Below are 15,075 nucleotides of genomic sequence, written 5' to 3'. Positions count from 1 at the left end.
GGGAGCATGCAGCCACAGACATTACGTGATCAATTTAAAGGCAGCAAGCTCTTGGCTATAATCACCTGGAGATATCACTTTGTTGAATTGTAAATACAAACGTTTGTACTTAAAATGCCCCAGAGTGAAATCATTATAATCACCATTTAATGGGACAATTTTAGCATTACTGGAATAAGTTGCTAGTGCAGATAATTCTTCGTCTATGCCTTTAAAACCAACGTTAATTTTTCCATTAGAAGAATCGGTGCTGTTGACTACCTTGAAAATCTTCAAAATAATAGTAAAATGAGTAAGCTGTAAATTTAATCTGTACTTGTGCCTAACCAGTTAATCCTTGCCACATCCATGTACTGACCCCAGAATCAGAACCCAGACCAGTTTTCCAGCTTGTCTAGTAATTGCAACAGGCAAGATGCCCCGAGTTGAATGGCAAAATTAATCTACTTCAAACATTACTGTTATTAACAATCTAAAATGGAAGTGCCAGCTTTGAACTTTTGGTGGTGCTTAGGTGAAGTATTTTAAATGTCACAGTATGCATACTATTGAATACCCAAAACATGAAATAAGGTATCTTTTAATCCATTAGACAGTATGCCAAGCACAACATTCTAAAACATTATTTTGCATTTACTAAAAAAAAAATCAGAAACAGTACATTTACACATTAGTGAAACAGAATACTTAATAAATTTGACAAAAATCCACAAAGGTGTACCAACAATTTCTGTCTTAATTGCCAGTCCATTCAGAAACTTGGAGCTACCATCACACTCCAACCTGCACAGCTTGCCACAGCATGCAGAACTCTGGAATGTCCAATTGAGGCAATCAGAGGCTCTGTCCGAACATGATAAAACAGTCTTATCAGCCTCTAATCAAATTTTATTTTCTTTCCCTGAGGACCACCCATCTTTCCACCTCTGAAACCTGCAAAAGAAAGTAGAGACCCAAGTTATAAATCTGCAAAGTCAAGCAAATTATCTCTGACAAGAACATGAGATTTTTAGTGGGCAAACAGAAAGCAACTGGGAAAATAAATCAAAATATTTGAGTGTTCATGGCATGTGACATAGGAAGTTCAAATGAACAGACAGTCTCATTTCAGTTATAAATGGGGAACCAACATCAAGTTAATATAGACTGAAAACTGGATTTATCGAGTCATCCATCTCCATCTTTAATGTTGTAACAGGTTACTAACAATTGTTTCCAAATGCCTCTATTTTGTTCTTGATTCAGTTTCTCTGCCACCCGATAGCTGGATCAGTACTTGACTATCTGAGGAATTTTTTTTTAAAAATCATCACATTGATCAGATGGTAATTCATCATTTCCAGCTAGCGGATTTCTACACAAATTTGTTCAAGATTGTGAACTTAATCCAGAATAAAATAAAATCTTGTACCTCCAAAGCCACCCCGACCACCACCTCGGCCACCTCGACCTCTGCCACCAAATCCACCTCTGCCTCTTCCGCCTCTTCCAAAACCTCGACCACCACCTCGCTGGCTTTCAAACTTGGGTCGAGCAAAGTCCAGTGTAACTTTGCATCCATCAATTTCTCCATCTTCCATCATTTCCTTAGCTGCTTTCGCATCTTCTTCAGATGTGAAGTCCACAAAGCCAAAACTAAAACACATGATAGTTGTATTAACTTATAAAATACAAATGTATCCTTATACAAAAAAAAATCTGTAACACAACCTGACCTCTCACAATTTGAACTATTGCGACTGACAGACAGGCAGTGTTTCAATTTTCTTCTCTTGCGAATCCATCTACTGTCATTAATTAAGACAGCAAGGAGCTCAATGAGAAGGAACCAAAGAACAATTTAAAATGTTGTACCCTTTTGATTTTCCAGAATCTCTGTCTGTCACAATTCTTGCATTTTCAGCTCCTTCAAAGGCTTCTTTTAATGTTTCTTCAGTTGTGTCTTCAGAAAGGCCACGAATAAATAACGTTTTGCTGACTGTTAAAAGATAGAATTGGGAAGCAGGATTAACTATAAAACTACCGATTAGCAAAAATTTCAAAACTGCAAGGGGTTATGTGTGCCTTTTACTTACCATCACCACCTCTTTGTCCTTGATTGTATTCTATTCTGACATTTCTCCCTTCAATTTCTGTATTGTTGTGACTTTCAAGGGCTTCTTTGGCATCTTCAATTGATTCAAATTTGACAATTGCAAATCTAGAATTGAAAAGCATGAAAATATTCAAGTGTTGTGAAATGAAACCATAGACTTATCTACAATTGAATATTACACTGGGCATTTTTCTATTTTAACTAGTTGGAAAAATTGAATCAAAATTAACGCATGCCTCTAACATCTAGTTTGCTTTTAAAGGACATCCTGTCCTTTAATGTTATGTTGAAGTACACATCTAGTGGTGCAATAGTTCAAATAAAAATGATCTTACCCCCTTGGCTTGCCATTCTTCTCTGGTATTTTGATTGATGACGCTTTTTCAAAAATATTCTGTAGGGTTGTTTCAGTAGCAGAATATGCCAAATTATTTATTGTAAGTGTATCAGAACCTAAAATTTGAAATGAACTAGTCAAACTTCCAATAAGACACTGGAAATTGGAAAGTAAAAAATTTTCAAGGGAATAACAAGTTTAAAAAAATAACCATCTCTTTCCACAATGCAATCCTCTCTTTAAGGATTTTCAGTGATTTATCTAATTTGTTCTTGATTCAGTTTCTCTGCCATCCCCAATAGCTGGATCAGTACTTGACTATCTAGAGGAATGTGTTCAAAAACTTCATCACATTGATCAGATGCTAATTCATCATTTCCAGCTATCAGATTTCTAGACAATGCAGGACTGCCAATTAGTCAATTCAAATTCCACAGGAATTTAAGTCAGAAACACTCAAGTACATTTTGGATTAAAACATTTTCCTACCTGGCTGTGCTTGCCCACTTTTTGCGTTGAATGTACTCTTAGCACCGGCGTAATCAATAATGATGGACCGACCCTCAACATCAATGCCCTGCTTCTGCTTCAGTAACATTTCTGCAGTAGCTTCAGTTTCAAATTCAATATACGCAATACTAAACGAAAGAATGTAGAGTTGGTTAGAAACCACCTTTGTAAAGCAGTATGATAAACAATTAGGAAGGGAATAACAGTTATAAAACATACCCACGAGTTCCTGAACCATCACGAGAAGTAGGAATCCTAATGTCGATAGCGTCTTCAAAAATCTCCTTGAGATCATCCTGAGTTATCTTGAATGGAAGATTCTTTACAAACAATGTTCTGTTATCCCTGTCTGTAAAAAAAAGGGGGGAATCTTATTAGTCTTCCAAAGCTATTACATTATGAACACATGGCACGAGCCATATCCACAGCTTCATTTTTGGGGGTGACAGGGGCATGGTTGAAGCACAACATACCCATTATAGTGACAAAAGATGACTTTTATAGTGACCAAGTGGAGATTGTGTGCTCCTTGTCAATGTCCACCAGAATGATTGAAAAGCCATGGCCAGAGAATACAAAAGACCACCTGTACTTTAATTACCTTGATGGCTTTCCTTGCTGCGTGCTTTGTCAAGTTTGACTACCTGCCCCAGCACTTTGTTTCCATTGAACTTTAATGCCTTTTCCAGTTGTTCTTCAGTCTCAAAATCCACATATCCAAATCTCCTAAATCAAGAAATAAAAAACTGAAAACAATGCTCAAAATGAAAAGTATAAACAAATTCCCTGTAAGACTGACTGAAAAATGCAAAACAAGAAAATTACCGGGAACAGAAATCTGACCATAGACTCAACCAGACATGAGCAACTTTCTACAGGGCACTCTAATCAACCATCACTGTTTGGTCAGGTGGGGGGGCTACCCAGGACATGCCTCTTCTCATTGCTACCATCACTGAGGTGGTACAGGAGCCTGAGGGCACACACTCGACATTTCAGGAATAGCTTTTCCCCATCATCAGACTTCTAAATGGACATTGAGCCCATGAACACTACCTTGTTACTTTTCTCTCCTCTTTTTACAATTTCATTACATATTGCCATGTACTGCTGCAGCATAACAAATATCACAACAAACGCCAGTGAGATTAAACCCAATTCTGAAATAGAATTGCCAATAAACGTTCATCCTAAACAGCATATTAAAAGATTAAATTCACCCCCTTGGGAGAAGAAACCATCACAACACGGGGGGGGTGGGCTCAAATCTAGCCCCACAGTAGTCAGCCAGCATCAATGTGTCCTTCTCTAATACACCCACCCATAAAACACATACAGTCATCATTAACCTCAACTAGGGGGTTACATCAGGAGGCAAAATTACCTGCTCCCTCCAATTCGGACACCTGCGACTGTAAGTTTCTTTTTAGTGAAGAAGTCGTTTAGAGCTTTCTTCAATTCTTCAAAGTTCTTCTCTGAGTTCAGGTTTCCAACGAAAAGTGAAAATGCTGCTTTGAAGACATGTAGATGAGAAAATTTAGTAAGTGTACATTCTTGAAGCTTCAATTATCAAGGTGATGCACTACCAACACATCAGAATGAAGCAGCATCACATACTTCAGTATTAAGTCCCTTCACAAGATCATCATGTGTAAGTAGAAACATTGAATAATATGAATTGGCTCAAAGATCTTTTAATGCTTTCCAAATGCTAACCAAGATGCTTGTGTTACAATCAATTGATTCCCGTTTACATCTAGCACTGTGAATGTGAAAAAGTTAAATAATCTAAAGCCAGGATATTAATCTATCTAGATAAAGCAAACTATGAAGATGAGGAGTAATTTAGCTATGATACTTTAGAAAATCTGCATTAAAAGCAATGCAGAAATTTCAATTGCAATGTACTGCAAAAACTGAACAGTAAGAATTACCCATCTAGGACTAACATGTTGAAGCACCATTAAGTTAATCATGAGAACTAGCAGGGTCTAAATTCAAAGCCATGACCATCCTCATTTAAAGAAACAAAATGGAACACAAATGTAACCTAACAAAATCATAGAAGTTACCAAGGAACCATAAGAGGAAATAGAAAGTTAAAATAGACCCTTCTGCAAATCAAAAATGACTGTGAAAAGGCAAACAAACCTTCCAGTCAGACTTGCTGTGGCAGGGGTGCTACACAGGGAGACTCGTGCTGTGGGAGAGGCAGTACTGGACGAGTGTCACACAGAAGATATTGAAAAAGGTGGCAGCATTTGCGATTGCTCTGAATTTACAAATTACAGATATTAAAATGAGAACCAGTCTCCAGGAAATAAACATTTTAATTCTCTCTTCAAAATTACTCAGGGATAAAATGAAGACAAGCCTTCATTTATAGAACACACCAAAAAGTTGAAAGTAGCATTAACTGGCAAAAAAAAAATCCTTGGGAAAATTAATGCAACTGAAAACCCTATAAATTTCAATGGCCTCATGGTCCATATCCCAGTTTTGAACAAGGTAGCTTTAAAGGTACTAGACGCATTGTCATGTTCTTAAAATTTAAGATTCTGTAATGGTTTGATCTGCAGAGAATGAAGTGGCAAATTAAATCCTATGGACTCCACAAGGATTCAGAGAAAATAGGGCGCCAGAGAACAATTACAGAAGAGTGCTTAAAATCTATTACTAAGAAACAGGTTACATACAGGAGGTTGCAGAACAGGTACAGGAAAAAACAGGTGTGTAGCACTTTTGGATTTTCAGAATGCATTTGATAACAGTGTGTAAAAATTAAAACTAAAGCACACAGGACCACATTTGAAATACTGGCAGATTAAAACTAGTGTTCATCTTGTACGCAAATCACTTGAGTTATGATAGTGTATCCTTTTGCAGTAAGGGGACAGATAAATGAACGAGAATAAAATTTATTTTGTTTATGAAGGATAATACAAGTCTTATTCTCAGTTACTACCAAATGTATTCCCAGCAGTATTTAAGGTTTATTTCTAACCGAGATGAAGCCACAAGTTTTGCACCCATGGCAATTGTTTCCATTTCAAGTTAACTCAACATCTATTTTTAACACTTACTTTGCACTATTCTCAACACAAATGCTCACAATATGGCCAGTCATCTCCAACACATTCCAAGGGCCTGCAAAAGGTTAGTGTGAATGGTCTACGGCTTAATCCCTTTCTACATCAAATATCTACCCACCTCTCCTAAAATAATCTCCACCTTCTTTTAACATCTGTGATGTCAAATGATTTCAACTCAATGCTTACTTAAAATTATGTACTTCTTACTTATTTTGTATCATTTTACCACACTATCCTGAATAAGTTGATTAACATTCGGTACTACAGAATCTTTGGAGAATTTTCACAGAATGCTTCAATTTAATGAGTTTCCCTGTACTCACCGCTGTCGGTCTTCTGTTTCTTAGCCGGTGTCGCTGCCTTCTGATCTTCTTTCTTTCTCTTCCCTGCTTTCACTGGCACGGCTACCTCTAAGAAAATCCAATCAATTTAAAAAATTATCCATCAAGATGGAGCAACTGACTTAAACAGAAGAGCTCCCAAGTGTTTTGTCCTCAGCAGTAGGCATTTCAAACGGAATAGGAAATGCTTAGACATGGGATTACAGGGAAATGGGATTTGTGCAGAAAGGCATCATGGTCAGCATGGATGAGATGGGCCAGATACCATAATTATATGAAATCATAATAGAGGATTATCAGTCCCAGCCATTCATAAGTACCCAAAGATAGCACTGCACAGTCCAGCCACAAAATATGACAGGTGTGTAACCTTTTCTCTACAACAAGCCATCTGGGGGGGTGGGAGGAGGAACTCTACTTAAAATATTGAAGTAGCAATTCCAAAATCTACCTGTTGGATTTGAGAAATGTTCAGTGTCTAAATGTTGGCTGTAAAACTGGTTCCCTTAGCTTACATTTTTAATGCTTAAAAACATGAATGAACAAGCAACAAGAAATCATGAATGACACTAACGCAGAAAGTTGAATTCTCACATTTGATACATCTATAAATTCCCTTATAGGGTAGCAAACTTACCATCAGCACCCTCTTCCTCCTCCTCATCCTCTTCCTCGTCATCATCCTCTTCCTCATCATCCTCATCATCATCCTCTTCCTCATCATCGTCCTCATCATTCTTAACTTTTACTAACCCAGTTTTTTTCACTTTGGCAACTGGTGCTGTATCCATTGCCTCTTCTTCCTCAGATTCTAATAGGGGGAAGAGAGTAAACAAGTATGTCCTTAATGCTGTTCATTCCTGCTTAAGTGTACATAAAAACCAGTTTGAAACTAAAATGGGAAATAACCAAGTAGAATACAAGCACCATGTGTAGAACAGATTTTGTACTAAACTTCCAGTGAAGAAAATCAATACCACAGGACATAACCTTTCTGATTGGTTTCATCAATGCTGACTCTACACATGCCACGGAATTTCAGCATTCATCAACAACTGAATCTAATACTTCTGATTGTGTTCTCAAGATGAGCAACCCAAATTAAGTCCTTCCCATTTCTATTAGCAGGCCTTCATATTTGATCTGCTAGGAATCAATGGGTAAGTATATTCTTCAGAAGTTACAGGGTATTGTCAGTCTTCAATCTAGGACAAAGATAGGAGCAAAGAATACACACCTTTTGCAGAGGGAGTCATCTCTCCAAATGTTAAAGGGTACATGGTTTCCCAAAAGTGTTTGAATATGCAGATATTCCTGTCAGTTGAAAATTGCTTCCATTGTAAGTAAGCATTTCTAAAGCTATTTACCTCTACCTATAAACTTACGTTGACACTATATTTAATCAATCTGGTGTCACCCTGGTGGCATGACCTCAATGACCAAATAACATTCTACAAGTTTCTTCCACAAAGCCTGCTTTTGATGCCGGATAAAAATCTTATGCATCTACTACTAAAGTTTGGTGTCTCACTCAAAAATCACAACAGCATCAACATCTGGGCATGAACACATTTGCTGCACAGCTAAAACCCAAATATTTGGAAAAATGAAGAACAGAAGAATCTGAATTTATTGAAGAAATAAGAGCAACTTTAAAGAGGTCCCCTTGGTTACAAATAACCCAATGTATGAGGAGACAATCTAAACTTGACCGAAGAATAAAATTAACCCAAGATACCCAGAAATCCATACAGTAAATTTTAAGTAGGCTTGTTTCAATCGTTTCTGATGAGGAAAAATGTTTCTCATAAACATGGTATAACAGTCAATGCATGACTATAACCTATTCATTACACATCAAATATTTACCATCTTCCTCGTCATCCTCTTCTTCGTCATCTTCATCATCCTCTTCTGCTTCTTTTTCTATCAACTTATCAACTTTTTTAGTGACAAGTTTTTCTTCTTCAGATTCTTCTTCTGAAAAAGAAAGTATATTTACTGCAAAAGCCTCTGAAAATGATGAGTTCTCCAGAAAATCTGAATTCATGAAAATGTTGCAATACCTTTCCAATTTTACATCTGAGTGAATAATGAATAATGCCAAATTATTTAGTGCAAGATTCCAGGTATATCAGAAGTCTGAACCATGCATTAGCCAATTACTAGCTTACATTGAGTTTGGTCTGGGGGTGGGACAGCAAATATTCAAACTCCATTCTGTATTCCTCCTGAAGGATGTACAGAAGCCTGAAGGCATACACTCAGCAATTTATGAACAGTTTCTTTCCCTCCATCATCCAATTTATAAATGAACACCACCTCACTATTTTGCACTAATTTCAGTTCAGCGTTTAATATTACTGTAATTCATTTTTCCCTATACATCATATATTGCATCGTACTGTTGCAGCAAAGTTAACAAATTTCACGACATATGCCAACATTAAACAGAATTCTGATTCTTCAGATCCCAGGTCACTTTGGGTTTCTTGTCTGTAATTTCTTCCAGTTTACATTCAGATTTGTACCTATCCAAATTTGGACTGAATATCCACGTTTACCATCTGTCAGTTATCTAGATCCCAATTCAAGAAATGCCTCCTCAACTCTGTGACTTTCTTGCATTGGAATCCTCTTAAAACATGACTAAATCCTAAAAACACTGGCTTATTTGTCATAGCAATGCCTAGTAAAAGTGCGCCAGTGTGAAGTTTTATTATAAAAATATTAGACAAACAGACACTGCTACACTGAGTTAGATAACAAGTACCGACACTGCATACTCACCAGATTCTTCATCTTCCTCCTCATCTTCACTGCTCTCCTTTTTTATAGCTTTACCATTCTTCTTGTTGACAGACTGTGGGGTTGCCTTAGCAGTTGCCTTGGCAGTTGGAGTAGCAGCCTTTTTAACAGGAGGTGCTGGCAGATCCTAAAAAGAATGCAAATTAAATCCAATTACTTTGGGTAGTATTAAGTGTAGCAAATCCTAAAAAGCCACCCAAAGAAGCAGTAGCCTAATAAGCACAAACACAGACAGCACTAATCCCAAAAGCTACCAATCTGATTCTCATTTGGCAGCCCTGTGCAAAAAAACACAATTAACACCTAAAATTGGCCCCACAAATATTCTCAGCTATTACTAACACTAAATTGGTAAACACCATCCATTGTACAGACTTCCATTCTCATGGTGCCCTTTGGAGATAAATCTAGTTGAGTTCCAATTTGTACTGCCACAAGAGGAAACAGAATGAGGGAACAAACTGGTGATATAGTGCAGAAGGGGTAAATATTGGACAGAAGACTATACTGGCTGTGTGCAAGCATAAGCTTCAATTTTTTATTTCCCATAACCCTTAAATTTTCCTTTTGAATACTTAGATCCTGAGCCTTCAGGAACGCATCTTGTCTTTTGGCAAACAACTTCATTCCTTGCCGTCTAATTCCTGAACTTCTTCCCATCAAGACGCTTCTTTATTTTTATTTTCTTGGTTTCTCTCTCAACTTAAGTTTCAAAGAGAAACATCTCAGTGACTGCTGTTTATCCACACAACTGAAGTTATTTAATCTTTAATTAAAATATTGCATTTCTTTCATCCACATTTTCATAAGCAAAAACTTATCATTTTCAATAGGCTATTGGGACTAATCAACAAATCTGCAGACCAGTCATGGATATCCACGTTAATCTTGCAAGAAACTACTCCATGATTAACCCAGCATTACATTACCTCTTCTTCACTTTCCTCTTCAGAAGTCGATTCTTCAAAATCTTCTGGGGGTGGAGGTGGTGCAGCCTTTTTGGGTTTTGCTTGCTTTTTACCTGCCTGGTCAAAAAAGCTAGTATCGTAACTTTGCACTACATTCGAAGTACAAACAGAATCACTGTAATTTCAATGCATGAGGTCTGGTGAAGTTTACTGATCGACACTGCCATAGTAAAAGTAAAATTCTGAAAACTCGTTTCTTTTAACCATAATCCCTCTCCCAAGAGTTTTTCAAGTGAACACTTATTTTTTTAAGATTCACATTTCATACAAAAGTATCTGACTGGCTGTAGTATAAATAAGGCCTTGATTCATCTTCTATAAGCACAGATTGAATTTTCCCCAAATTGAAGTTGTTCTTAACTTTGCTGTGAATAGTTTCTGTTCTAACAATTTTTATAAACATCAATTATTTGGATAGGAGATGCAAACAATTCAGATGGTATGGTTATAGCAAGGAAGGTAATCTTGCGTTCTAGTTCTAGACAGGTTAAGATGGACGCAGACTGAATTTAAATGTATGAATGATATAGGGAAAATACACAATAAACGCAAGAGCTTGATGAACATCGGTATCTTGCTATACAACAGACTCCTTATGGTGGCAGTATGTTGAGGCGAGATGTTTGGTGCAATTCCGAAAACTGCAGATGGTGGAAATCCGAAATTTTAAAAAATTGATACTGGAGATGGTCAGCAGGTCAAAGCTGTGGGAAGCAAAGCTAATGCTTCAAGTTGTAGACCCTTCCTCCTTAGTGGTTAGGGAGGCTAGCAGCATACTGCCTCCTGAGTAGTAAAGTCATGGCTCTACTGCATAAAAATAATTGGCCACTAGTATTGGACACAATTCTGGTCGCCACACTACAAGGATGTAGTGGCACTGGAACTGGTGTAGAAGAGAGTCACCAAAACTTAGCCCTGAGAAGCATTCCACTCATGAAGAGATCGGCTAGAGGTTTCCCTGAAGTAGAATAAACTTGGAGTTGGGCAAAAACTTACCAACGGGTTAAAAACTACATGCTTTGAATAAGAGGTTAAAATTATTTAAGGGGAGCTGAGGGTTTCTTTTTAATCCAGTGTAGCAGAAACTCTCACAGTCGACATAACAAGACAGAAATTCATAGGTTTAGTATGGTCATCATGGCATGTAAACCCGAAAAGTTTTACTAATATGCTTTATCGCTATGACAGTAAAGTCATTAGTTTGTAATGTAAACTACTTTCATGTTCATAGATTTCCACTTTATGCACATTTCATAATAACTAATTAAGTGTTACTTCCGCAGACTATCCCTTAGGGAAAAAAAAACAAGTTAAAGCAACTTCAATCCCAAAGAGGGTCGCGGCTGCACGTGTTTTCTGAACCTTGGCTACTTCCACAAGGGCAGCACATGCTCAGACCTCCCTCTTCCACGTTCCCCGATCTAGCTCGAAGTGAAGACCGGATGGACAGTGAACAGCAAGTGACAGCGAGCCCCGCGCGAAACAGGCGCTGGCTCCCTTTGCCATCCATCCACTCGCGAGATGTGTAACAGGAGCCCGGATGGCGTGAACAGAACCAACCCCATCAACCATACGCGAGGCCTCCCCGGATGGACGGTGCTGAAGGGGCGTCAAGGGAACAGTAGCTGAAAAGTAATCGGAATACTAAAGCACAACTTTCAGGGGGCCGAGAAGTTGGGAGAAGTGCTGTGAAGCACCTAAAGCGTTCAGTATCTCTCCCCCACACCACCAAGGAGGGGGTGGTGAAGAACTGAACACCACGCGGTCGAGCGCCGCGTTCTCGGGCTCAGCGAAAAGAAATCGACCGAAGGCCTCACTCTCGGCGCCCAGCCAGAACCGCCACAAATCGGCGTTTATTCGGAGCCCCCCGCCCTCCCTCCCGTCTGGCGATCGCGCGAATAAATCGTTAATAAATTTACCTTGACTAATTTCACCATTTTGTAATAGAATCGCTGGCTTTCTCCCTCCCGGCAAACAAATCGGCCGACTCTTCAGAAATGGTGACCCACGTGTTACAGCAGAAGCGACCTGCGCAGCAAAGAGAATGTCCTGGCCGACGTCACCGCTTTGAAAGGCACCCTCCAGCACGTGATCGGCTTTTTATGGCTCGGAACCGCCCCAGAAGTCAGTCAGCCAATCGCACGCCAGTGTGTGGGTCCCCTCTTCACCAATTGCTGCCCAGGTTACGGACCAATCCAATTCGACCATTTGTGATCAGGATTGACCAATCAGCGTTGCCATCTATACGTGGCAGCCAATCAACATTAGAGCAAAAGTTTGACGGACGCGTAACTTTTAAAATGGCTGACAGAACGTGGTTCTGTGGTAAATGGTAATAACTATCTGGAAGTTTTTTTGTGTGGGGGAGGAATGGAAAAGAAAGTCATTGCTTACGATAAATTCTATTGATTTATTTAATCTTCTGTAATCTTGTGTTATACGTCATTAAAGGTTCTTTTTTAGTGTTTATTGAGTCGCAAACGTGAAATTATAAAATGGCTCTCAACTGGAGGAGGAGCAGGAAACTTCTCGAACTGCTTTTGTGATACTTTAGTGTGCTACAAATTAGAAAATGTTGTTGGATGTACATCTGTAATTAGACGTTGGAAAATATTCCCAAGGCGTTTTGATTTTGATCGACTTATTTCTTATCCCATTCACGTGTGTAAGAGCCAAGGTGCATTAAACAACTCTCGTTTTTGCCTCCACTACCTCACCTGGCAGGGCGTTCTAGGTACTCAGCACTTTGTGTAAGCAAAACTGTTGGTCCACACATCTTTGAATTTTCCCCTTACCTTAAATGTTTCTCTAGTTTCAGACCCTGGGGTTACTGGCTGCCTGTCTCTATCTCTCATAATCTTATAAACTTACATTAGACCTCTTCTCAGCTTCACCAAATCCAGAGGATTTGTTCAATACTTTGTTCAATATGGGCCCTCCTCTAGTTGGACTATTTACATATTAATTTAAGAAACCACCTTGGATGCACCTAACAAATACTGTGTATTGCACTGAAGAGGTCCCAGTCTTTACTGGGCTTGTTGAAGTTGCCCACAACAGCAAACCTGGTGATTTTACATCTTTCCCTAATCTGCTTGATTATTTGTTGCTTTATATCCTGGTGGTGGTGGAGTATCTAGTAAAATCCCATCAGAATGATTGCTCCTTTTCATATTTTTGTGTTCTACCCATATAGGCTCATTGGATAGACCTTCCATTATTTCCCCTCTGGGTGCAGTTGTGATATTGTCTCTGATTAATAATGTAACTCCCCCCCCCCACTACGTCCTCCATCATTTCTAAAACTTTGAAACCCAAGAACATTAAGCATCCAATCCTGTCCATATCTGTACCAAGTCTCTATCTGGTCTCAAATCATAGTTTCATGCTCTAATTTCTTACCCCTAATATTCCCAGCTTTAGAATAAACACACTTCAACCTGTCCATCCCATCTTGTCAATTTTCTTGCTCCTGCCTGTCCTTCATTACAGACATACTGGTCATGATATAAACCTTCCTCTCTATGCTTCACTTTGTGACATGGTGCTCTAGTTTCCATTTCCCTGTCAAACTTGTTTAAACCCATCTGAATAGAAACAGTGAATTACCTTCCTCTTTTTTTCCCCTCTTCTTCCATCAGTCATCCATCCTTCTGCCTCTGAACTCCATCCTTTTCTGTCTGGCTCAATGTACCCATTGTTCCTCACCCATCCCTTTTGCCCGCCTCTCGCCTTTGTCTCACCACTCACCCTCTCCTCTTTATGTTAGCTATCTCCTCTCTGCACAAGGTTCCGACCTGAAATGTCGACAACTTCTTCCCCCAACAGATGCTGCTCAACCAGTTGAGTTCCTCCAAATCCAGCCACCTTACATATGTAGAGTTGATAATGCAAAATAGAGGTAAAACCTGAAGCTGTTATTTTGAATGATGCCCCAGACAGTCCTTCCAGGTGAGGCGATACTTCACCTGTGAGTCGGCTGGGGTGATATACTGCGTCCGGTGCTCCCGATGTAGCCTTCTATATATTGGCGAAACCCGACGCAGACTGGGAGACCGCTTTGCTGAACACCTACGCTCTGTCCACCAGAGAAAGCAGGATCTCCCAGTGGCCACACATTTTAATTCCACATCCCATTCCCATTCTGACATGTCTATCCACGGCCTCCTCGACTGTAAAGATGAAGCCACACTCAGGTTGGAGGAACAACACCTTATATTCCTTGTGGGTAGCCTCCAACCTGATGGCACGAACATTGACTTCTCTAACTTCCGCTAATCCCCCGCCTCCCCCTCGTACCCCATCTGTTATTTATTTTTATACACACATTCTTTCTCTCACTCTCCTTTTTCTCCCTCTGTCCCTCTGACTATACCCCTTGTCCAACCTCTGGGTTCCCCCCCCCATCTTTCTTCCTGGACCTGCTGTCCCATGATCCTCTCATATCCCTTTTGCCAATTACCTGTCCAGCTCTTGGCTCCATCCCTCCCCCTCCTGTCTTCTCCTATAATTTTGGATCTCCCCCTCCCCCTCCCACTTTCAAATCTCTGACTAACTCTTCCTTCAGTTAGTCCTGATGAAGGGTCTCGGCCTGAGACGTGGACTGTACCTCTTCCTAGAGATGCTGCCTGACCTGCTGTGTTCACCAGCAACTTTGATGTGTGTATTTTGAATGATGATGTTGAGTTGAAGCTTTGGGACAATAAGCATGAGTGCTGAAGGAGTCAATGATATGAGGCGTTAAAGTTGAATTATGTGTTACAAAGTGTGTGGACAATATCTTCATTCTATGTATGTAGACCAAGAAACATTCTGCTCAGTGGTTTGAGTAGCACCTGTGGGGTGAGGAAGAAATTGTTGACATTTCAGTTATAAACCTTGCATCAAGGTTAAGAGTGGAGAGGTGAAATGGCCAGTATAAAGA

General features: G+C 39.4%; 1 protein-coding gene and 3 non-coding genes across 5 annotated transcripts; all 4 read right to left on the bottom strand.

Moving 5' to 3' along the window:
- Nucleotides 1-564: 564 nt before the first annotated feature.
- Nucleotides 565-12,227, bottom strand: ncl (nucleolin). 2 transcript variants are annotated; one of them, XM_063045697.1, is made up of 15 exons: nt 12,071-12,227; nt 10,113-10,208; nt 9,166-9,310; nt 8,245-8,355; nt 7,013-7,186; nt 6,358-6,444; nt 4,327-4,453; nt 3,544-3,668; nt 3,162-3,291; nt 2,922-3,070; nt 2,431-2,548; nt 2,076-2,200; nt 1,855-1,978; nt 1,412-1,635; nt 565-933 (listed from the first exon to the last, which is right to left on the bottom strand). In XM_063045697.1, exons 1-15 carry the CDS (start codon nt 12,086-12,088, stop codon nt 878-880), a joined length of 1,809 nt encoding a protein of 602 aa, XP_062901767.1. In that variant the 5' UTR covers nt 12,089-12,227; the 3' UTR covers nt 565-877. The 2 variants fall into 2 exon arrangements, with proteins under 2 accessions (XP_062901767.1, XP_062901768.1); XM_063045698.1 differs by having other exon boundaries at nt 4,327-4,450.
- LOC134346042 (small nucleolar RNA SNORD20) lies at nt 1,265-1,342 on the bottom strand. Its single transcript, XR_010017804.1, has one exon. It is a non-coding gene; the product is annotated as a small nucleolar RNA SNORD20 (small nucleolar RNA).
- On the bottom strand, nt 2,735-2,813 carry LOC134346041 (small nucleolar RNA SNORD20). Its single transcript, XR_010017803.1, has one exon. It is a non-coding gene; the product is annotated as a small nucleolar RNA SNORD20 (small nucleolar RNA).
- Nucleotides 4,531-4,596, bottom strand: LOC134346040 (small nucleolar RNA SNORD82). Its single transcript, XR_010017802.1, has one exon. It is a non-coding gene; the product is annotated as a small nucleolar RNA SNORD82 (small nucleolar RNA).
- Nucleotides 12,228-15,075: the final 2,848 nt, after the last annotated feature.

Source organism: Mobula hypostoma, chromosome 4, assembly GCF_963921235.1.
Source record: "Mobula hypostoma chromosome 4, sMobHyp1.1, whole genome shotgun sequence".
Taxonomy (NCBI): domain Eukaryota; kingdom Metazoa; phylum Chordata; class Chondrichthyes; order Myliobatiformes; family Myliobatidae; genus Mobula; species Mobula hypostoma.
This window is presented reverse-complemented; position numbering and strand designations above follow the sequence as displayed.

Coding starts and splice junctions, on each gene's coding strand:
- ncl (XM_063045697.1), bottom strand. Junction 2,201..2,430: donor AAGAATGGCAAGCCAAGGGG/GTAAGATCATTT, acceptor TTTCAATTCTAG/ATTTGCAATTGTCAAATTTG. Junction 934..1,411: donor TGGTCGGGGTGGCTTTGGAG/GTACAAGATTTT, acceptor TTTCTTTTGCAG/GTTTCAGAGGTGGAAAGATG.